The sequence below is a fragment of the Salmo salar genome, chromosome 14, assembly GCF_965601325.2.
Source record: "Salmo salar chromosome 14, fSalSal1, whole genome shotgun sequence".
NCBI classification, from domain to species: domain Eukaryota; kingdom Metazoa; phylum Chordata; class Actinopteri; order Salmoniformes; family Salmonidae; genus Salmo; species Salmo salar.
Genome location: NC_138304.1, coordinates 92,413,874 through 92,436,752, shown reverse-complemented (window position 1 = coordinate 92,436,752; position 22,879 = coordinate 92,413,874). Strand labels below are relative to the sequence as shown.

At 53.8% G+C, this 22,879-nt stretch overlaps 1 protein-coding gene across 1 annotated transcript in view; it reads left to right on the top strand.

Moving 5' to 3' along the window:
• LOC106570470 (electrogenic aspartate/glutamate antiporter SLC25A13, mitochondrial) overlaps window positions 1-22,879 on the top strand; it is a 129,179-nt gene that overhangs the window by 66,702 nt on the left and 39,598 nt on the right. Inside the window, exons 11-13 of the mRNA XM_014142850.3 lie at window positions 15,721-15,879; window positions 18,870-18,922; window positions 19,191-19,271. Coding sequence (XP_013998325.1) covers window positions 15,721-15,879; window positions 18,870-18,922; window positions 19,191-19,271 — 293 coding nt within the window. The remainder of the gene's footprint in view (window positions 1-15,720; window positions 15,880-18,869; window positions 18,923-19,190; window positions 19,272-22,879) is intronic.

Here is a 22,879-nt window from a genome sequence, read left to right as displayed (position 1 = left end):
TAGTAAGAGGTAGTGTCCCCCCCTCTACAGGAGACAGGATGGTAAGAGGTAGTGCCCCCACCTCTACAGGAGACAGGATAGTAAGAGATAGTGCCCCCCCCCACTGGAGACAGGCTAGTAAGAGGTAGTGCCCCCCCTCCCCTACAGGAGATAGGATAGTAAGAGGTAGTGCCCCCCCTCTACAGGAGACAGGATAGTAAGAGGTAGTGCCCCCCCCCCCACAGGAGACAGGATAGTAAGAGGTAGTGCCCCCCTCTACAGGAGACAGGATAGTAAGAGGTAGTGCCCCCCCTCTACAGGAGACAGGTTAGTAAGAGGTAGTGCCCCCCTCTACAGGAGACAGGATAGTAAGAGGTAGTGCCCCCCCCACAGGAGACAGGATAGTAAGAGGTAGGGCCCCCCCCCCCACAGGAGACAGGATAGTAAGAGGTAGTGCCCCCCCTTCTACAGGAGACAGGATAGTAAGAGGTAGTGACCCCCCCACTGGAGACAGGCTAGTAAGAGGTAGTGCCCCCCCCCCCCTACAGGAGACAGGATAGTAAGAGGTAGTGCCCCCCCCCCCCCCTACAGGAGACAGGATAGTAAGAGGTAGTGCCCCCCCCTACAGGAGACAGGTTAGTAAGAGGTAGTGCCCCCCCCCCACAGGAGACAGGATAGTAAGAGGTAGTGCCCCCCCTACAGGACACAGGATATTAAGAGGTAGTGCCCCCCCTCTACAGGAGACAGGTTAGTAAGAGGTAGTGCCCCCCTCTACAGGAGACAGGATAGTAAGAGGTAGTGCCCCCCCCTACAGGAGACAGGTTAGTAAGAGGTAGTGCCCCCCCCCTACAGGAGACAGGATAGTAAGAGGTAGTGCCCCCCCCCCCCCCCCCCTACAGGAGACAGGCTAGTAAGAGGTAGTGTCCCCCCCTCTACAGGAGACAGGATAGTAAGAGGTAGTGCCCCCCCTACAGGACACAGGATAGTAAGAGGTAGTGCCCCCCCTCTACAGGAGACAGGTTAGTAAGAGGTAGTTCCCCCCTCTACAGGAGACAGGATAGTAAGAGGTAGTGCCCCCCCCTACAGGAGACAGGATAGTAAGAGGTAGTGCCCCCCCACAGGAGACAGGATAGTAAGAGGTAGTGCCCCCCCCCCACAGGAGACAGGATAGTAAGAGGTAGTGCCCCCCCCCCTCTACAGGAGACAGGAAAGTAAGAGGTAGTGACCCCCCCACTGGAGACAGGCTAGTAAGAGGTAGTGCCCCCCCCCCTACAGGAGACAGGATAGTAAGAGGTAGTGCCCCCCCCCCTACAGGAGAGAGGATAGTAAGAGGTAGTGCCCCCACCCCCCCTCTACAGGAGACAGGATAGTAAGAGGTAGTGCCCCCCCCCTCTACAGGAGACAGGATAGTAAGAGGTAGTGCCCCCCCCCACTGGAGACAGGATAGTAAGAGGTAGTGCCCCCCCCCCCCCCCTCTACAGGAGACAGGTTAGTAAGAGGTAGTGTCCCCCCTACAGGAGACAGGATAGTAAGAGGTAGTGCCCCCCCCCCTACAGGAGACAGGATAGTAAGAGGTAGTGCCCCCCCCCCCTCTACAGGAGACAGGAAAGTAAGAGGTAGTGACCCCCCCACTGGAGACAGGCTAGTAAGAGGTAGTGCCCCCCCCCCTACAGGAGACAGGATAGTAAGAGGTAGTGCCCCCCCCTACAGGAGACAGGATAGTAAGAGTTAGTGCCCCCACCCCCCCTCTACAGGAGACAGGATAGTAAGAGGTAGTGCCCCCCCCTCTACAGGAGACAGGATAGTAAGAGGTAGTGCCCCCCCCCACTGGAGACAGGATAGTAAGAGGTAGTGCCCCCCCCCCCCTCTACAGGAGACAGGTTAGTAAGAGGTAGTGTCCCCCCTACAGGAGACAGGATAGTAAGAGGTAGTGCCCCCCCCCCCTACAGGAGACAGGATAGTAAGAGGTAGTGCCCCCCCCCACAGGAGACAGGATAGTAAGAGGTAGTGCCCCCCCCACCCCACAGGAGACAGGATAGTAAGAGGTAGTGCCCCCCCCCCTACAGGAGATAGGATAGTAAGAGGTAGTGCCCCCCCCCCTACAGGAGACAGGATAGTAAGAGGTAGTGCCCCCCCCTACAGGAGACAGGATAATAAGAGGTAGTGCCCCCCCACCCCTACAGGAGACAGGATAGTAAGAGGTAGTGCCCCCCCCCCTACAGGAGACAGGATAGTAAGAGGTAGTGCCCCCCCCCCCCCTACAGGAGACAGGTTAGTAAGAGGTAGTGCCCCCCCTCTACAGGAGACAGGATAGTAAGAGGTAGTGTCCCCCACTACAGGAGACAGGATAGTAAGACGTAGTGCCCCCCCCCTACAGGAGACAGGATAGTAAGAGGTAGTGCCCCCCCCCCCCCACAGGAGACAGGATAGTAAGAGGTAGTGCCCCCCCCTACAGGAGACAGGATAGTAAGAGGTAGTGCCCCCCCCCCCCCCCCACAGGAGACAGGATAATAAGAGGTAGTGCCCCCCCCCCCTACAGGAGACAGGATAGTAAGAGGTAGTGCCCCCCCCCCCCCCCTACAGGAGACAGGATAGTAAGAGGTAGTCCCCCCCCCCTACATGAGACAGGATAGTAAGAGGTAGTGCCCCCCCCCCACAGGAGACAGGATAGTAAGAGGTAGTGCCCCCCCCTACAGGAGACAGGATAATAAGAGGTAGTTCCCCCCCTCTACAGGAGACAGGATAGTAAGAGGTAGTGTCCCCCCCTCTACAGGAGACAGGATGGTAAGAGGTAGTGCCCCCCCCCCTCTACAGGAGACAGGATAGTAAGAGATAGTGCCCCCCCCCACTGGAGACAGGCTAGTAAGAGGTAGTGCCCCCCCTCCCCTACAGGAGATAGGATAGTAAGAGGTAGTGCCCCCCCTCTACAGGAGACAGGATAGTAAGAGGTAGTGCCCCCCCCCCCACAGGAGACAGGATAGTAAGAGGTAGTGCCCCCCTCTACAGGAGACAGGATAGTAAGAGGTAGTGCTCCCCCTCTACAGGAGACAGGTTAGTAAGAGGTAGTGCCCCACTCTACAGGAGACAGGATAGTAAGAGGTAGTGCCCCCCCCACAGGAGACAGGATAGTAAGAGGTAGGGCCCCCCCCCCCACAGGAGACAGGATAGTAAGAGGTAGTGCCCCCCCCCTTCTACAGGAGACAGGATAGTAAGAGGTAGTGACCCCCCCACTGGAGACAGGCTAGTAAGAGGTAGTGCCCCCCCCCCTACAGGAGACAGGATAGTAAGAGGTAGTGCCCCCCCCCCCCCCCCTACAGGAGACAGGATAGTAAGAGGTAGTGCCCCCCCCTACAGGAGACAGGTTAGTAAGAGGTAGTGCCCCCCCCCCTACAGGAGACAGGATAGTAAGAGGTAGTGCCCCCCCTACAGGACACAGGATAGTAAGAGGTAGTGCCCCCCCTCTACAGGAGACAGGTTAGTAAGAGGTAGTGCCCCCCTCTACAGGAGACAGGATAGTAAGAGGTAGTGCCCCCCCCTACAGGAGACAGGTTAGTAAGAGGTAGTGCCCCCCCCCTACAGGAGACAGGATAGTAAGAGGTAGTGCCCCCCCCCCCCCCCCCTACAGGAGACAGGCTAGTAAGAGGCAGTATCCCCCCCCTACAGGAGACAGGATAGTAAGAGGTAGTGCCCCCCCCCCCCCCCTACAGGAGACAGGATAGTAAGAGGTAGTACCCCCCCCCCCCCCCCCCCCTACAGGAGACAGGATAGTAAGAGGTAGTGCCCCCCCCCCTACAGGAGACAGGATAGTAAGAGGTAGTGTCCCCCCCTACAGGAGACAGGTTAGTAAGAGGTAGTGTCCCCCCCTACAGGAGACAGAATAGTTAGAGGTACTGACCCCCCCTCTACAGGAGACAGGATAGTAAGAGGTAGTGCCCCCCCCCTCTACAGGAGACAGGATAGTAAGAGGTAGTGCCCCCCCCCCCCCACTGGAGACAGGATAGTAAGAGGTAGTGCCCCCCCCCCCCTCTACAGGAGACAGGTTAGTAAGAGGTAGTGTCCCCCCCCTACAGGAGACAGGATAGTAAGAGGTAGTGCCCCCCCCCCCCCTACAGGAGACAGGATAGTAAGAGGTAGTCCCCCCCCCCCCCCCCACAGGAGACAGGATAGTAAGAGGTAGTGCCCCCCCACCCCACAGGAGACAGGATAGTAAGAGGTAGTGCCCCCCCCCCTACAGGAGACAGGATAGTAAGAGGTAGTGCCCCCCCCCTACAGGAGACAGGTTAGTAAGAGGTAGTGCCCCCCCCCCCTACATGAGACAGGATAGTAAGAGGTAGTGCCCCCCCCCCCCTACAGGAGACAGGATAGTAAGAGGTAGTGCCCCCCCCCCCCACAGGAGACAGGATAGTAAGAGGTAGTGCCCCCCCCCTACAGGAGATAGGATAGTAAGAGGTAGTGCCCCCCCCCCCCCCTACAGGAGACAGGATAGTAAGAGGTAGTGCCCCCCCCCCTACAGGAGACAGGATAATAAGAGGTAGTGCCCCCCCCCTACAGGAGACAGGATAGTAAGAGGTAGTGCCCCCCCCTACAGGAGACAGGATAGTAAGAGGTAGTGCCCCCCCCCCCTACAGGAGACAGGTTAGTAAGAGGTAGTGCCCCCCCCCCCTACATGAGACAGGATAGTAAGAGGTAGTGCCCCCCCCCCCCCCCCTACAGGAGACAGGATAGTAAGAGGTAGTGCCCCCCCCCCCACAGGAGACAGGATAGTAAGAGGTAGTGCCCCCCCCTACAGGAGACAGGATAGTAAGAGGTAGTGCCCCCCCCCTACAGGAGACAGGATAGTAAGAGGTAGTGCCCCTCCCTACAGGAGACAGGATAGTAAGAGGTAGTGCCCCCCCCCCCCCTCTACAGGAGACAGGTTAGTAAGAGGTAGTCTCCCCCCCCCCCTACAGGAGACAGGTTAGTAAGAGGTAGTGCCCCCCCTCTACAGGAGACAGGTTAGTAAGAGGTAGTGCCCCCCCCCCCTACAGTAGACAGGATAGTAAGAGGTAGTGCCCCCCCACAGGAGACAGGTTAGTAAGAGGTAGTGCCCCCCCCCCCCCCTACAGTAGACAGGATAGTAAGAGGTAGTGCCCCCCCACAGGAGACAGGTTAGTAAGAGGTAGTGCCCCCACCTACAGGAGACAGGATAGTAAGAGGTAGTGCCCCCCCCCCCCCCACAGGAGACAGGATAGTAAGAGGTAGTGCCCCCCCTACAGGAGACAGGATAGTAAGAGGTAGTGTCCCCCCCCCCCCCCTACAGGAGACAGGATAGTAAGAGGTAGTGCCCCCCCTACAGGAGACAGGATAGTAAGAGGTAGTGCCCCCCCCCCCCCCCCCTACAGGAGACAGGATAGTAAGAGGTAGTGCCCCCCCCTACAGGAGACAGGATAGTAAGAGGTAGTGCCCCCCCCTACAGGAGACAGGATAGTAAGAGGTAGTGCCCCCCCCCTACAGGAGACAGGTTAGTAAGAGGTAGTGCCCCCCCCCCTACATGAGACAGGATAGTAAGAGGTAGTGCCCCCCCCCCCTACAGGAGACAGGATAGTAAGAGGTAGTGCCCCCCCCCCCCCCCCACAGGAGACAGGATAGTAAGAGGTAGTGTCCCGTCCCCCCCCCCTACAGGAGACAGGATAGTAAGAGGTAGTGCCCCCCCCCTACAGGAGACAGGATAGTAAGAGGTAGTGCCCCCCCTACAGGAGACAGGATAGTAAGAGGTAGTGTCCCCCCCCCCCCCCCTACAGGAGACAGGATAGTAAGAGGTAGTGCCCCCCCCCTACAGGAGACAGGATAGTAAGAGGTAGTGCCCCCCCCCTACAGGAGACAGGATAGTAAGAGGTAGTGCCCCTCCCTACAGGAGACAGGATAGTAAGAGGTAGTGCCCCCCCCCCCCCTCTACAGGAGACAGGTTAGTAAGAGGTAGTCTCCCCCCCCCCCTACAGGAGACAGGTTAGTAAGAGGTAGTGCCCCCCCTCTACAGGAGACAGGTTAGTAAGAGGTAGTGCCCCCCCCCCCCCCTACAGTAGACAGGATAGTAAGAGGTAGTGCCCCCCCACAGGAGACAGGTTAGTAAGAGGTAGTGCCCCCCCCCCCCCCTACAGTAGACAGGATAGTAAGAGGTAGTGCCCCCCCACAGGAGACAGGTTAGTAAGAGGTAGTGCCCCCACCTACAGGAGACAGGATAGTAAGAGGTAGTGCCCCCCCCCCCCCCCACAGGAGACAGGATAGTAAGAGGTAGTGCCCCCCCTACAGGAGACAGGATAGTAAGAGGTAGTGTCCCCCCCCCCCCCTACAGGAGACAGGATAGTAAGAGGTAGTGCCCCCCCTACAGGAGACAGGATAGTAAGAGGTAGTGCCCCCCCCCCCCCCTACAGGAGACAGGATAGTAAGAGGTAGTGCCCCCCCCTACAGGAGACAGGATAGTAAGAGGTAGTGCCCCCCCCTACAGGAGACAGGATAGTAAGAGGTAGTGCCCCCCCCCTACAGGAGACAGGTTAGTAAGAGGTAGTGCCCCCCCCCCTACATGAGACAGGATAGTAAGAGGTAGTGCCCCCCCCCCCCTACAGGAGACAGGATAGTAAGAGGTAGTGCCCCCCCCCCCCCCCCCACAGGAGACAGGATAGTAAGAGGTAGTGTCCCGTCCCCCCCCCCTACAGGAGACAGGATAGTAAGAGGTAGTGCCCCCCCCCTACAGGAGACAGGATAGTAAGAGGTAGTGCCCCCCCCCTACAGGAGACAGGATAGTAAGATGTAGTGCCCCTCCCTACAGGAGACAGGATAGTAAAAGGTAGTCCCCCCCCCCCCCTCTACAGGAGACAGGTTAGTAAGAGGTAGTCTCCCCCCCCCCCTACAGGAGACAGGTTAGTAAGAGGTAGTGCCCCCCCTCTACAGGAGACAGGTTAGTAAGAGGTAGTGCCCCCCCCCCCCCTACAGTAGACAGGATAGTAAGAGGTAGTGCCCCCCCACAGGAGACAGGTTAGTAAGAGGTAGTGCCCCCCCCCCCCCCCCCCCTACAGTAGATAGGATAGTAAGAGGTAGTGCCCCCCCACAGGAGACAGGTTAGTAAGAGGTAGTGCCCCCCCACCCCTACAGGAGACAGGATAGTAAGAGGTAGTGCCCCCCCCCTACAGGAGACAGGATAGTAAGAGGTAGTGCCCCCCACCCCATTCAGGAGGCAGGTTAGTAAGAGGTAGTGCCCCCCCTCTACAGGAGACAGGATAGTAAGAGGTAGTGTCCCCCACTACAGGAGACAGGATAGTAAGAGGTAGTGCCCCCCCCCTACAGGAGACAGGATAGTAAGAGGTAGTGCCCCCCCCCCCCCACTGGAGACAGGATAGTAAGAGGTAGTGCCCCCCCCTCTACAGGAGACACGTTAGTAAGAGGCAGTATCCCCCCCCTACAGGAGACAGGATAGTAAGAGGTAGTGCCCCCCCCCCCCCTACAGGAGACAGGACAGTAAGAGGTAGTACCCCCCCCCCCCCCTACAGGAGACAGGATAGTAAGAGGTAGTGCCCCCCCCCCTACAGGAGACAGGATAGTAAGAGGTAGTGTCCCCCCCTACAGGAGACAGGTTAGTAAGAGGTAGTGTCCCCCCCTACAGGAGACAGAATAGTTAGAGGTACTGACCCCCCCTCTACAGGAGACAGGATAGTAAGAGGTAGTGCCCCCCCCTCTACAGGAGACAGGATAGTAAGAGGTAGTGCCCCCCCCCCCACTGGAGACAGGATAGTAAGAGGTAGTGCCCCCCCCCCCTCTACAGGAGACAGGTTAGTAAGAGGTAGTGTCCCCCCCCTACAGGAGACAGGATAGTAAGAGGTAGTGCCCCCCCCCCCTACAGGAGACAGGATAGTAAGAGGTAGTGCCCCCCCCCCCCCCACAGGAGACAGGATAGTAAGAGGTAGTGCCCCCCCACCCCACAGGAGACAGGATAGTAAGAGGTAGTGCCCCCCCCCCCCCTACTGGAGACAGGATAGTAAGAGGTAGTGCCCCCCCCCTACAGGAGACAGGTTAGTAAGAGGTAGTGCCCCCCCCCCTACATGAGACAGGATAGTAAGAGGTAGTGCCCCCCCCCCCCCCTACAGGAGACAGGATAGTAAGAGGTAGTGCCCCCCCCCCCCACAGGAGACAGGATAGTAAGAGGTAGTGCCCCCCCCCCTACAGGAGACAGGATAGTAAGAGGTAGTGCCCCCCCCCTACAGGAGACAGGATAGTAAGAGGTAGTGCCCCTCCCTACAGGAGACAGGATAGTAAGAGGTAGTGCCCCCCCCCCCCCTCTACAGGAGACAGGTTAGTAAGAGGTAGTCTCCCCCCCCCCCTACAGGAGACAGGTTAGTAAGAGGTAGTGCCCCCCCTCTACAGGAGACAGGTTAGTAAGAGGTAGTGCCCCCCCCCCCTACAGTAGACAGGATAGTAAGAGGTAGTGCCCCCCCCACAGGAGACAGGTTAGTAAGAGGTAGTGCCCCCCCCCCCCTACAGTAGACAGGATAGTAAGAGGTAGTGCCCCCCCACAGGAGACAGGTTAGTAAGAGGTAGTGCCCCCACCTACAGGAGACAGGATAGTAAGAGGTAGTGTCCCCCCCCCCCCTACAGGAGACAGGATAGTAAGAGGTAGTGCCCCCCCTACAGGAGACAGGATAGTAAGAGGTAGTGCCCCCCCCCCCCCCCCCCCCTACAGGAGACAGGATAGTAAGAGGTAGTGCCCCCCCCTACAGGAGACAGGATAGTAAGAGGTAGTGCCCCCCCCTACAGGAGACAGGATAGTAAGAGGTAGTGCCCCCCCCCTACAGGAGACAGGTTAGTAAGAGGTAGTGCCCCCCCCCCCTACATGAGACAGGATAGTAAGAGGTAGTGCCCCCCCCCCCCCCCTACAGGAGACAGGATAGTAAGAGGTAGTGCCCCCCCCCCCCCCACAGGAGACAGGATAGTAAGAGGTAGTGTCCCCCCCCCCCCCTACAGGAGACAGGATAGTAAGAGGTAGTGCCCCCCCCCTACAGGAGACAGGATAGTAAGAGGTAGTGCCCCCCCCCTACAGGAGACAGGATAGTAAGAGGTAGTGCCCCTCCCTACAGGAGACAGGATAGTAAGAGGTAGTGCCCCCCCCCCCCCTCTACAGGAGACAGGTTAGTAAGAGGTAGTCTCCCCCCCCCCCTACAGGAGACAGGTTAGTAAGAGGTAGTGCCCCCCCTCTACAGGAGACAGGTTAGTAAGAGGTAGTGCCCCCCCCCCCCCTACAGTAGACAGGATAGTAAGAGGTAGTGCCCCCCCACAGGAGACAGGTTAGTAAGAGGTAGTGCCCCCCCCCCCCCCCTACAGTAGATAGGATAGTAAGAGGTAGTGCCCCCCCACAGGAGACAGGTTAGTAAGAGGTAGTGCCCCCACCTACAGGAGACAGGATAGTAAGAGGTAGTGCCCCCCCCCCCCCCCCCCCCCCCCCCCCCACAGGAGACAGGATAGTAAGAGGTAGTGCCCCCCCTACAGGAGACAGGATAGTAAGAGGTAGTGTCCCCCCCCCCCCATACAGGAGACAGGATAGTAAGAGGTAGTGCCCCCCCTACAGGAGACAGGATAGTAAGAGGTAGTGCCCCCCCCCCCCCCCCTACAGGAGACAGGATAGTAAGAGGTAGTGCCCCCCCCTACAGGAGTCTACAGGAGACAGGTTAGTAAGAGGTAGTCTCCCCCCCCCCTACAGGAGACAGGTTAGTAAGAGGTAGTGCCCCCCCTCTACAGGAGACAGGTTAGTAAGAGGTAGTGCCCCCCCCCCCTACAGTAGACAGGATAGTAAGAGGTAGTGCCCCCCCCACAGGAGACAGGTTAGTAAGAGGTAGTGCCCCCCCCCCCCCTACAGTAGACAGGATAGTAAGAGGTAGTGCCCCCCCACAGGAGACAGGTTAGTAAGAGGTAGTGCCCCCACCTACAGGAGACAGGATAGTAAGAGGTAGTGTCCCCCCCCCCCCCTACAGGAGACAGGATAGTAAGAGGTAGTGCCCCCCCTACAGGAGACAGGATAGTAAGAGGTAGTGCCCCCCCCCCCCCCCCCCCCTACAGGAGACAGGATAGTAAGAGGTAGTGCCCCCCCCTACAGGAGACAGGATAGTAAGAGGTAGTGCCCCCCCCTACAGGAGACAGGATAGTAAGAGGTAGTGCCCCCCCCCTACAGGAGACAGGTTAGTAAGAGGTAGTGCCCCCCCCCCCTACATGAGACAGGATAGTAAGAGGTAGTGCCCCCCCCCCCCCCCTACAGGAGACAGGATAGTAAGAGGTAGTGCCCCCCCCCCCCCACAGGAGACAGGATAGTAAGAGGTAGTGTCCCCCCCCCCCCCCTACAGGAGACAGGATAGTAAGAGGTAGTGCCCCCCCCCCTACAGGAGACAGGATAGTAAGAGGTAGTGCCCCCCCCTACAGGAGACAGGATAGTAAGAGGTAGTGCCCCTCCCTACAGGAGACAGGATAGTAAGAGGTAGTGCCCCCCCCCCCTCTACAGGAGACAGGTTAGTAAGAGGTAGTCTCCCCCCCCCCCTACAGGAGACAGGTTAGTAAGAGGTAGTGCCCCCCCTCTACAGGAGACAGGTTAGTAAGAGGTAGTGCCCCCCCCCCCCCTACAGTAGACAGGATAGTAAGAGGTAGTGCCCCCCCACAGGAGACAGGTTAGTAAGAGGTAGTGCCCCCCCCCCCCCCCCTACAGTAGATAGGATAGTAAGAGGTAGTGCCCCCCCACAGGAGACAGGTTAGTAAGAGGTAGTGCCCCCACCTACAGGAGACAGGATAGTAAGAGGTAGTGCCCCCCCCCCCCCCCCCCCCCCCCCCCCCCCCCACAGGAGACAGGATAGTAAGAGGTAGTGCCCCCCCCTACAGGAGACAGGATAGTAAGAGGTAGTGTCCCCCCCCCCCATACAGGAGACAGGATAGTAAGAGGTAGTGCCCCCCCCTACAGGAGACAGGATAGTAAGAGGTAGTGCCCCCCCCCCCCCCCCTACAGGAGACAGGATAGTAAGAGGTAGTGCCCCCCCCTACAGGAGACAGGATAGTAAGAGGTAGTGCCCCCCCCCCCCCCCCTCTACAGGAGACAGGATAGTAAGAGGTAGTGTCCCCCCCTCTACAGGAGACAGGATAGTAAGAGGTAGTGCCCCCCCCCCCCCCCCCCTACAGGAGACAGGATAGTAAGAGGTAGTGTCCCCCCCCCCCCTACAGGAGACAGGATAGTAAGAGGTAGTACCCCCCCCCCCCCCCCTACAGGAGACAGGATAGTAAGAGGTAGTGCCCCCCCCCCTACAGGAGACAGGATAGTAAGAGGTAGTGTCCCCCCCTACAGGAGACAGGTTAGTAAGAGGTAGTGTCCCCCCCCTACAGGAGACAGGATAGTTAGAGGTAGTGCCCCCCCCCCTACAGGAGACAGGATAGTAAGAGGTAGTGCCCCCCCCTCTACAGGAGACAGGTTAGTAAGAGGTAGTGCCCCCCCCCCCCACTGGAGACAGGATAGTTAGAGGTAGTGCCCCCCCCCCCTCTACAGGAGACAGGTTAGTAAGAGGTAGTGCCCCCCCCTCTACAGGAGACAGGATAGTAAGAGGTAGTGCCCCCCCCCCCCTACTGGAGACAGGATAGTAAGAGGTAGTGCCCCCCTACAGGAGACAGGTTAGTAAGAGGGTAGTGTCCCCCCCTACAGGAGACAGGATAGTTAGAGGTAGTGACCCCCCCCTACAGGAGACAGGATAGTAAGAGGTAGTGCCCCCCCTCTACAGGAGACAGGATAGTAAGAGGTAGTGCCCCCCCCCCTACAGGAGACAGGATAGTAAGAGGTAGTGCCCCCCCACCCCACAGGAGACAGGATAGTAAGAGGTAGTGCCCCCCCCCCCCCCTACTGGAGACAGGATAGTAAGAGGTAGTGCCCCCCCCCTACAGGAGACAGGTTAGTAAGAGGTAGTGCCCCCCCCCCCTACATGAGACAGGATAGTAAGAGGTAGTGCCCCCCCCCCCCCTACAGGAGACAGGATAGTAAGAGGTAGTGCCCCCCCCCCCCACAGGAGACAGGATAGTAAGAGGTAGTGCCCCCCCCCCTACAGGAGACAGGATAGTAAGAGGTAGTGCCCCCCCCCCTACAGGAGACAGGATAGTAAGAGGTAGTGCCCCTCCCTACAGGAGACAGGATAGTAAGAGGTAGTGCCCCCCCCCCCCCCTCTACAGGAGACAGGTTAGTAAGAGGTAGTCTCCCCCCCCCCCTACAGGAGACAGGTTAGTAAGAGGTAGTGCCCCCCCTCTACAGGAGACAGGTTAGTAAGAGGTAGTGCCCCCCCCCCTACAGTAGACAGGATAGTAAGAGGTAGTGCCCCCCCCCACAGGAGACAGGTTAGTAAGAGGTAGTGCCCCCCCCCCCCCTACAGTAGACAGGATAGTAAGAGGTAGTGCCCCCCCACAGGAGACAGGTTAGTAAGAGGTAGTGCCCCCACCTACAGGAGACAGGATAGTAAGAGGTAGTGTCCCCCCCCCCCCTACAGGAGACAGGATAGTAAGAGGTAGTGCCCCCCCTACAGGAGACAGGATAGTAAGAGGTAGTGCCCCCCCCCCCCCCCCCCCCTACAGGAGACAGGATAGTAAGAGGTAGTGCCCCCCCCTACAGGAGACAGGATAGTAAGAGGTAGTGCCCCCCCCTACAGGAGACAGGATAGTAAGAGGTAGTGCCCCCCCCCTACAGGAGACAGGTTAGTAAGAGGTAGTGCCCCCCCCCCCTACATGAGACAGGATAGTAAGAGGTAGTGCCCCCCCCCCCCCCTACAGGAGACAGGATAGTAAGAGGTAGTGCCCCCCCCCCCCCACAGGAGACAGGATAGTAAGAGGTAGTGTCCCCCCCCCCCCCCTACAGGAGACAGGATAGTAAGAGGTAGTGCCCCCCCCCTACAGGAGACAGGATAGTAAGAGGTAGTGCCCCCCCCTACAGGAGACAGGATAGTAAGAGGTAGTGCCCCTCCCTACAGGAGACAGGATAGTAAGAGGTAGTGCCCCCCCCCCCCTCTACAGGAGACAGGTTAGTAAGAGGTAGTCTCCCCCCCCCCCTACAGGAGACAGGTTAGTAAGAGGTAGTGCCCCCCCTCTACAGGAGACAGGTTAGTAAGAGGTAGTGCCCCCCCCCCCCCCTACAGTAGACAGGATAGTAAGAGGTAGTGCCCCCCCACAGGAGACAGGTTAGTAAGAGGTAGTGCCCCCCCCCCCCCCCTACAGTAGATAGGATAGTAAGAGGTAGTGCCCCCCCACAGGAGACAGGTTAGTAAGAGGTAGTGCCCCCACCTACAGGAGACAGGATAGTAAGAGGTAGTGCCCCCCCCCCCCCTCTACAGGAGACAGGTTAGTAAGAGGTAGTCTCCCCCCCCCCCTACAGGAGACAGGTTAGTAAGAGGTAGTGCCCCCCCTCTACAGGAGACAGGTTAGTAAGAGGTAGTGCCCCCCCCCCCTACAGTAGACAGGATAGTAAGAGGTAGTGCCCCCCCCACAGGAGACAGGTTAGTAAGAGGTAGTGCCCCCCCCCCCCCTACAGTAGACAGGATAGTAAGAGGTAGTGCCCCCCCACAGGAGACAGGTTAGTAAGAGGTAGTGCCCCCACCTACAGGAGACAGGATAGTAAGAGGTAGTGTCCCCCCCCCCCCCTACAGGAGACAGGATAGTAAGAGGTAGTGCCCCCCCTACAGGAGACAGGATAGTAAGAGGTAGTGCCCCCCCCCCCCCCCCCCCCCCTACAGGAGACAGGATAGTAAGAGGTAGTGCCCCCCCCTACAGGAGACAGGATAGTAAGAGGTAGTGCCCCCCCCTACAGGAGACAGGATAGTAAGAGGTAGTGCCCCCCCCCTACAGGAGACAGGTTAGTAAGAGGTAGTGCCCCCCCCCCCTACATGAGACAGGATAGTAAGAGGTAGTGCCCCCCCCCCCCCCTACAGGAGACAGGATAGTAAGAGGTAGTGCCCCCCCCCCCCCACAGGAGACAGGATAGTAAGAGGTAGTGTCCCCCCCCCCCCCCCTACAGGAGACAGGATAGTAAGAGGTAGTGCCCCCCCCCCTACAGGAGACAGGATAGTAAGAGGTAGTGCCCCCCCCTACAGGAGACAGGATAGTAAGAGGTAGTGCCCCTCCCTACAGGAGACAGGATAGTAAGAGGTAGTGCCCCCCCCCCCTCTACAGGAGACAGGTTAGTAAGAGGTAGTCTCCCCCCCCCCCCTACAGGAGACAGGTTAGTAAGAGGTAGTGCCCCCCCTCTACAGGAGACAGGTTAGTAAGAGGTAGTGCCCCCCCCCCCCCTACAGTAGACAGGATAGTAAGAGGTAGTGCCCCCCCACAGGAGACAGGTTAGTAAGAGGTAGTGCCCCCCCCCCCCCCCTACAGTAGATAGGATAGTAAGAGGTAGTGCCCCCCCACAGGAGACAGGTTAGTAAGAGGTAGTGCCCCCACCTACAGGAGACAGGATAGTAAGAGGTAGTGCCCCCCCCCCCCCCCCCCCCCCCCCCCCCACAGGAGACAGGATAGTAAGAGGTAGTGCCCCCCCTACAGGAGACAGGATAGTAAGAGGTAGTGTCCCCCCCCCCCCCTACAGGAGACAGGATAGTAAGAGGTAGTGCCCCCCCTACAGGAGACAGGATAGTAAGAGGTAGTGCCCCCCCCCCCCCCCCTACAGGAGACAGGATAGTAAGAGGTAGTGCCCCCCCCTACAGGAGACAGGATAGTAAGAGGTAGTGCCCCCCCCCCCCCCTCTACAGGAGACAGGATAGTAAGAGGTAGTGTCCCCCCCTCTACAGGAGACAGGATAGTAAGAGGTAGTGCCCCCCCCCCCCCCCCCTACAGGAGACAGGATAGTAAGAGGTAGTGTCCCCCCCCTACAGGAGACAGGATAGTAAGAGGTAGTGCCCCCCCCTACAGGAGACAGAATAGTTAGAGGTACTGACCCCCCCTCTACAGGAGACAGGATAGTAAGAGGTAGTGCCCCCCCCCCCCCCCCCCCTCTACAGGAGACAGGTTAGTAAGAGGTACTGACCCCCCTTATGTCTGGTGTACACTACACGACTTTCAAAATCCTAACATCACTGGGCCTCTCACATTAAATTACCCATCTTTCCTCTAGTTTTTGTCCTGCCAACATAGTGATGCGCACACTACATGATGTGATACAGACGGGAGTCACCCACTACAAGATGATGTAATTAGATTGTTAACGTAGCTAGAACGAGCTGTGTCTCAAAGCAGCCTCATAAACGCTTTCAAATATCTAGCCAACATTTTGAATTGAATAACGTTGCTTGTGAACTACAGAGCTGTAACGATTTTACACTTTGGCTTTGGTTAAAGGCAAGTACAAACACATGGCGAGCTCTCATTGGCTATTGCTGATCACCATTCTCAAAACTTGTCGTTACAGATCTCACACTACAAGAGCATTGTAGATTTTGTGCCAATAAAATCAAACATATTTGAAAATATTGGGACTTCTGGGACTGCTCAAACTGGATCGGTAGCCCTCAGATTGCGTCACATTAAACGAGCATCGGTGACAGCCGTGCGCCCCGAGCAACGACATGGGGATTTGTCTCCGATCTCAAAAATGTGTATTTGACAGCTAATTCGGGGCCAAAATCATGTAGTGTACGCCTGGCTTTATAACGAGCTAAAAAATGAATTTATAACATCTCCCCTCACCTACTTCCTTCATAGCATTTATGTCATGTGTTTTTTCAGCTTTGGGAGCCACAGCAGTGTACCCCATAGACCTAGTGAAGACCAGGATGCAGAACCAGAGGACCACAGGCTCCCTGGTGGAAGAGCTCATGTACAAGAACAGCTTGGACTGCTTCAAGAAGGTGCTGCGTTACGAAGGCTTCTTCGGCCTCTATAGAGGTCAGTACCAGACGAGATGTGTCCCAAATGGCACCCTATTGCCTACATAGTACTCTGCTTTTGGCCAGAGTAGTTCACTATATAGGTATATAGTGACAGGCTAATGGGTAGAGGGAGGCACAGATTTAGGGTCAGTTTACCCTCCTCTAATCCTAACTTTAACCATAACCTGGAACAACACAAATCTGACCATAGATTAACGTCTAGCTGTAACTTCATATCACTCCATCACAACAACAGATGGGGTTTAGAGGTTTGGGAGAGGAGAGGACGAGGAGAGGTGGGCGGGTTTGAGTTCACCTTCCCTCTGACCTGGCTTCTTTGATGTGATTAAAGGTAGTCTCGGGAGTTTTCGGGAGGACAATGCACGGCCACATACCAGCAGAGCTCTGTCACAATGGTGGAGTGTGACTGCCCCTGCCAGACTTCAACTGGCATTCATTTAATAAGTACCTGCACTCAGGGAGCGGGGGGTGGTTCTCAAACAACACACACTATATCGGAATTCTCAGGATTATGATTGACAGGGGAGTTCTCCCGTGAGGGTTCTACGAGGAAGTGGGAAGTCTTAGTGTCTGTCACAGGACACCAAGCCTTTAGAGAGGTCTCTGACATTACAGACACAGTCAGACAGACCTGGCTCCGTCGCACGGGTACAGACATCAGTAGTGGGTTCCAAATGGTATCCTATTCTCTTTATAGTGCACCACTTTCCACCAGGGCCCATAGGACCCATAGTGGTGCACTATGAATAGAGGGCCATTTGGAACACATCCCCTGTGACAAAAAAAATCCAACGGTGCAGATCAATTTGAATGGCTGTCTGGAGTCTGGAGATATGGTACATTACAATCTGAAAACACATTGAACTATACAATCTGAAAACACACTGAACTATACAATCTGAAAACACATTGAACTATACAATCTGAAAACACATTGAACTATACAATCTGAAAACACACTGAACTATACAATCTGAAAACACACTGAACTATACAATCTGAAAACACACTGAACTATACAATCTGAAAACACATTGAACTATACAATCTGAAAACACACTGAACTATACAATCTGAAAACACACTGAACTATACAATCTGAAAACACACTGAACTATACAATCTGAAAACACACTGAACTATACAATCTGAAAACACACTGAACTATACAATCTGAAAACACATTGAACTATACAATCTGAAAACACACTGAACTATACAATCTGAAAACACACTGAACTATACAATCTGAAAACACACTGAACTATACAATCTGAAAACACATTGAACTATACAATCTGAAAACACACTGAACTATACAATCTGAAAACACACTGAACTATACAATCTGAAAACACATTGAACTATACAATCTGAAAACACACTGAACTATACAATCTGAAAACACACTGAACTATACAATCTGAAAACACATTGAACTATACAATCTGAAAACACACTGAACTATACAATCTGAAAACACACTGAACTATACAATCTGAAAACACACTGAACTATACAATCTGAAAACACACTGAACTATACAATCTGAAAACACACTGAACTATACAATCTGAAAACACACTGAACTATACAATCTGAAAACACACTGAACTATACAATCTGAAAACACATTGAACTATACAATCTGAAAACACATTGAACTATACAATCTGAAAACACACTGAACTATACAATCTGAAAACACACTGAACTATACAATCTGAAAACACACTGAACTATACAATCTGAAAACACACTGAACTATACAATCTGAAAACACACTGAACTATACAATCTGAAAACACACAGAACTATACAATCTGAAAACACATTGAACTATACAATCTGAAAACACACTGAACTATACAATCTGAAAACACACTGAACTATACAATCTGAAAACATACTGAATTTTACAGTCTGAAAACACACTGAACTTTAAAAGAGAAATTCTTATATTCTCTTGAATCTCACACATTTCATTCACAATTCCCTCATTAACATGTATCTACTGTGTAGCAATGCTGGTAATGTTATATTAGACACTGAGGAGAGTGTCATAAGCCAACTTTATCTAATGTAATGAAGCTGAGCATTTTCCCTCTCCTCCTGTTTCCCTTACTGAATGAGCTGTGCATTAGAATGGTGAGACAGCCAGACCAGAACACACACACTGCAAACACTAGGAAGATGTCACGGTCTCTAGACAGGAACCCTTGCGTAAACAACGCAGCAGCATGAGAAAACAATAAGCATCTCTTAACTACAACTGTGAGTCGCTATGGGCCATTTAATAAAAAAATTACTTGTGTGTGGTTCTCTGCCTGAGTCCTTCCACAAAAACAACCAACACTCCTGTTTGTGTTTGTGAGTCCCAGCCCAGCTGAAGATAATCATATGTTTGTGCTCCTGTGTCTGCTTCTGACTCTGTGTGGCCTGTTTTGGGCCCTGCGCTCACTACCCCCCTTCACCCTCTCCACTATTAACTTTGTTTGTTACTTTAGGGACGGGGGGAGGGAGGAAGATGGGGGTAGTAAGAGGGGGGTCCATCCATCGCACTCCAATCAGATTATTTTGTTTATTTTTATCGGGCTGGAAGTCTTTGCGTTGTAATTGAGGGCTGTGTAAACTTTGGTTAGTGTTTTCTGTCTTTTTTTCTATTCTGGGAAAGAGCTACTAGTCGATGTTTCTTTCACTTTGTTAGTCTGTTAAGCCCCTGATGCCCCTACACCACATCAATAGTGTTCATTAGTGTCTGGGGATCAGGCAGAAATGGATTCATCAGGGTATGTGTTTAATGTGGAGGGGGTCTGTGCTGTGCTGCTGCCTGCCAGTGTGTGTGTGTGTGTGTGTGTGTGTGTGTGTGTGTGTGTGTGTGTGTGTGTGTGTGTGTGTGTGTGTGTGTGTGTGTGTGTGTGTGTGTGTGTGTATTGTACATCCTTGGCCCTTCTCTTTTCTAATCATGTTGTGTCCTAATGATAGGTCTGGTACCACAGCTACTGGGCGTGGCCCCGGAGAAAGCCATAAAGCTGACAGTAAGTGCCTTGTTTTTCCACATGGAGACCAGTAAGGCCCCAGTTTCAGACCCCAATTTCAGGCCCCAGTCACCACGGAGCCCCTCACTGGGCCCTAGTTTAACATTTACCTCTAGTTTTAGTTTAATGTACAGTACAGATTTTATGTGCACACTCACACACGCACGCACTCACACACGTGCAGGCACAGACATACATACAAATACACACAGTGTGTGTGTCTGACTGTCTCTCTGTGTGTGTCTAATGCTTAGTGTTCTCGCCACAGGTGAATGACTTTATCAGAGGGAAGAGCAGACAGAAGGATGGATCAATCCCTGTACCTGCTGAGATCCTGGCTGGTGCATGTGTGAGTCTCATCTCATTGATCAGCCTCCATCCACATAGACGCTAACTAGACAGGCACGTTTTACCTGTTGCAGGTTTAGGCCCACTGGAGGATGACATTCACGTCTTGCACCACCAACTGACCTGAGATCAGGTGTTTCTAAACTGGACGACACACAGACGGAGACAGACAGGGCTGCTACCTGAGAAACTGCCCCCCCCCACCTCGACCCCACTACCCCCAACCTGTGTTTGATCAGTGAGCTGTCACCCCTCCCATCCCTTTAGTTCTACCTGACCCTATAGCACCCCCCAACCAATGAATAGAGGCCTTTCACCTGGGAGCTGTTTGATGCCGATCACTAAAGCAGAATATTTAGGGTACACAAGTCATTATGTGTACCCACATACTTGCCATGTGCACGCAAGCGACTACAACTCAATTAAGGTTATGAATGACTGTTTTGAGGAGGTTTATTTGGAGAGATTTTGAAATGAGAGACGTTAGTATGGAAATTGTGTGTCGCAAATAAAACATGTAGAGTGGAATGTTGAAGATAAAAAGGACAGCTTATTTTTTTAAATCTTGAGTGTCGGAAAAAAGGTTGTTCTATACATGCTGTACGTTCAGGCCAGAGTAGAGGGACGTAGTGAATGAGGACGGATGGATTTTTCCTCTTTATCACTGTGAGCTGATCTGACAGTTCCTTTCATCCTGTCCCTGCCTCTGGTGTTAGTGCTGGACAGCCCTCTCCTGTTATCACTCACTCACACACCCCAGCGCACAAGCACACACACACCAGTGACACACACACAGAGACACATGCATGCACACACACAGAGACACACACACGGGCGCGTGGGCACACACACAGAAACATACACAGACAGACACACACATGTACGCGCACGCAAACACAGAGATAAATACACACAGATGCACAGACTCAGACACTCAGACACACACACACACACACACACACACACACACACACACACACACACACACACACACACACACACACACACACACACACACACACACACACACACACACACACACACACACACACACACACACACACACACACACACACACACACACACACACTACCCAGTTTAGTGGACTTCAGCCACATCACATGATGTCTGTTTATATGATTTGGAAACTGTGAAAGTGTTGGTTTGGACTTCGGCAACAGTCCCAGACCAGTAGTCTGACAGGACAGGACAGAAGAGAAAGAGCCCAAAGAGAGGAGGGAGGGAGGGAGAGAGAGAGAGAGCGAGTGGCGGTGGTGTAAATAATGTTTTTACAAATCTTTTACTGTTAAATAGAACTGGTGAGGATCTAGTCATTTTCTTATCTTCTCCTCTCTTCTCCTCTTCTCTTCTCTTTTCTCTCCTCTTCTCCTCTTTTCTCCTCTCTTCTCCCCTTCTCTCCTCTTTTCTCTCCTCTTCTCCTCTCTTCTCCTCTCTTCTCCTTGCTTCTCTTCTCCTCTTGTCTTTTCTCTCTTCTCTCTTCTCCTCTTTTCTCGCTTCTCTTTTACTCTCTTCTCCTCTCCTCTCTCCTCTCTTCTCCTCTTTCCTGCCTTCTCTCCTCTCCTCTTCTCTCTTCTCTTCTCTCTCTCCTCTCTTTTCCTCTCTCCTCTCTTCTCATCTCTTCTCCTCTCTTCTCCTCTCTTCTTCTCTTCTTCTCTCCTCTAATCCTTTCTCATCTCTTATCTTCTGTTCTTTCCAATCACCTCCTTCTCCTCACCTCCCTTTTCCCTTTCCTCTCATTTTCCTATTCTCCTCTCAACACTTCTGATCTGTTTTCTCTGTTCACCCCTTCTACCCTCTTCTCCTCATCTCAACTTTGCTCTTTGCCTCTCCACTTCGCTGTGCCCCCTTTCCTCAAATTTCTGCCCCTCCTCTCCTCCTTCCTTCCTTCCTTCCTTCCTTCCTTCCTTCCTTCCTTCCTTCCTTCCTTCCTTCCTTCCTTCCTTCCTTCCTTCCTTCCTTCCTTCCTTCCTTCCTTCCTTCCTTCCTTCCTTCCTTCCTTCCTTCCTTCCTTCCTTCCTTCCTTCCTTCCTTCCTTCCTTCCTTCCTTCCTTCCTTCCTTCCCTCCCTCCCTCTCCTCTCCTCTCCTCTCCTCCCCTCTTTTCTCCTTGCCTCCAATATTCTCCTTTCGTCCTCTCGTCCCTCTCTTCTCCTCTCTCTCCTCCTTCCTCTCTCCCCCTCTCTTCTCCTCTTTCCCCACTCATGTCATCTCCCCTCCCCTCGTCCCTCTCTTCTCCTCTCTCTCCTCCTTCCTCTCTCCCCCTCTCTTCCCCTCTTTCCCCACTCATGTCATCTCCCCTCCCCTCGTCCCTCTCGTCTCCTCTCTCTCCTCCTTCCTATCTCAATCTCTTTCTCCACCTCATTGTAGCCTCAGAATATAATTAAGCTCAGTGATGGTTGCCAGTTCTTAATGATTATTTGGTAAGAACGGCATGCTCCGTTGACTGAGACGCTGCTGGCTGGCTGGATGCCTATCAGGCGGTCGTTGGCCCTCATTTGAGGTCTTGGTTACTCAAAATACACACTGGGCCAATGTCAAGAGCACAGAAAGCAACAGGAGGATGAGAGAGAGAGAGAGAGAGAGAGAGAGAGAGAGAGCGAGAGAGAGAGAGAGAGAGAGAGAGAGAGAGAGAGAGAGGGAGAGAGAGAGAGAGGGAGGGAGAGGGAGAGAGAGGGAGATTATCTATTTCACTTGCTTTGGCAATGTATACATATGTTTCCCATGCCAATAAAGCCCCTTAAATTGAAATTGAGAGAGAGAAAGAGGGAGAGAGAGAGGGAATACAGTGTGGCTTTGTTAGTTTTCACTGTAGCAATTATTCAGTGTAAATCGCTTCAATTAGATTGTTAAGCCTTTGTAATGGTTGGTTATTCGGCTCCGTTTCGAGTGCTAAAAACATTTATCACAATGTTTAACACTCACATGAGAACACACACACACACACACACACACACACACACACACACACACACACACACACACCACACACACACACACACACAAATGCATGCTATCTTGTGTAATCCCCATTTGAGCATTCTCTTGGCACCTTTGAAAGTGTGAGTGGTTATTAATGTATTAATGGAGGGTGGCTAATGTTTGCTAACTTGCGCTAAGCTATTATATGCCTTTGAAAAGTAAACTGTTAGCTGTCAGCCCTAGGGTGTGTGTGTGTGTGTGTGTGTGTGTGTGTGTGTGTGTGTGTGTGTGTGTGTGTGTGTGTGTGTGTGTGTGTGTGTGTGTGTGTGTGTGTGGGTTGGTATGTGTGCGTGTGTATACATGCCCACATGTGTGTGTGTGTGGAGTTGCTAGTGTAGTCAACTCTGTGGTCTAGGCCCCTCATCTCTCAGTGCTGGAGCGTGTCTGAGGTGCTGACTCTCAAAACTCCTAAGGGGATCACCTTGCTTTGTAATTACCTGGGAATTATCACAGCGCCACCGACTGTGTCACTCTGTAATCAAATCTCTCTCTCTCTGTGACTCTCACTCTCTCGCCCTCTTTGTCTGTCTCCCTCTCCCCCTTTCTCTCTCCCCTTTCTCTCTCTCTTGCTCTCTCCCTTTCTCTCCCATTCTCTCTCTCTCGCTCTCTCC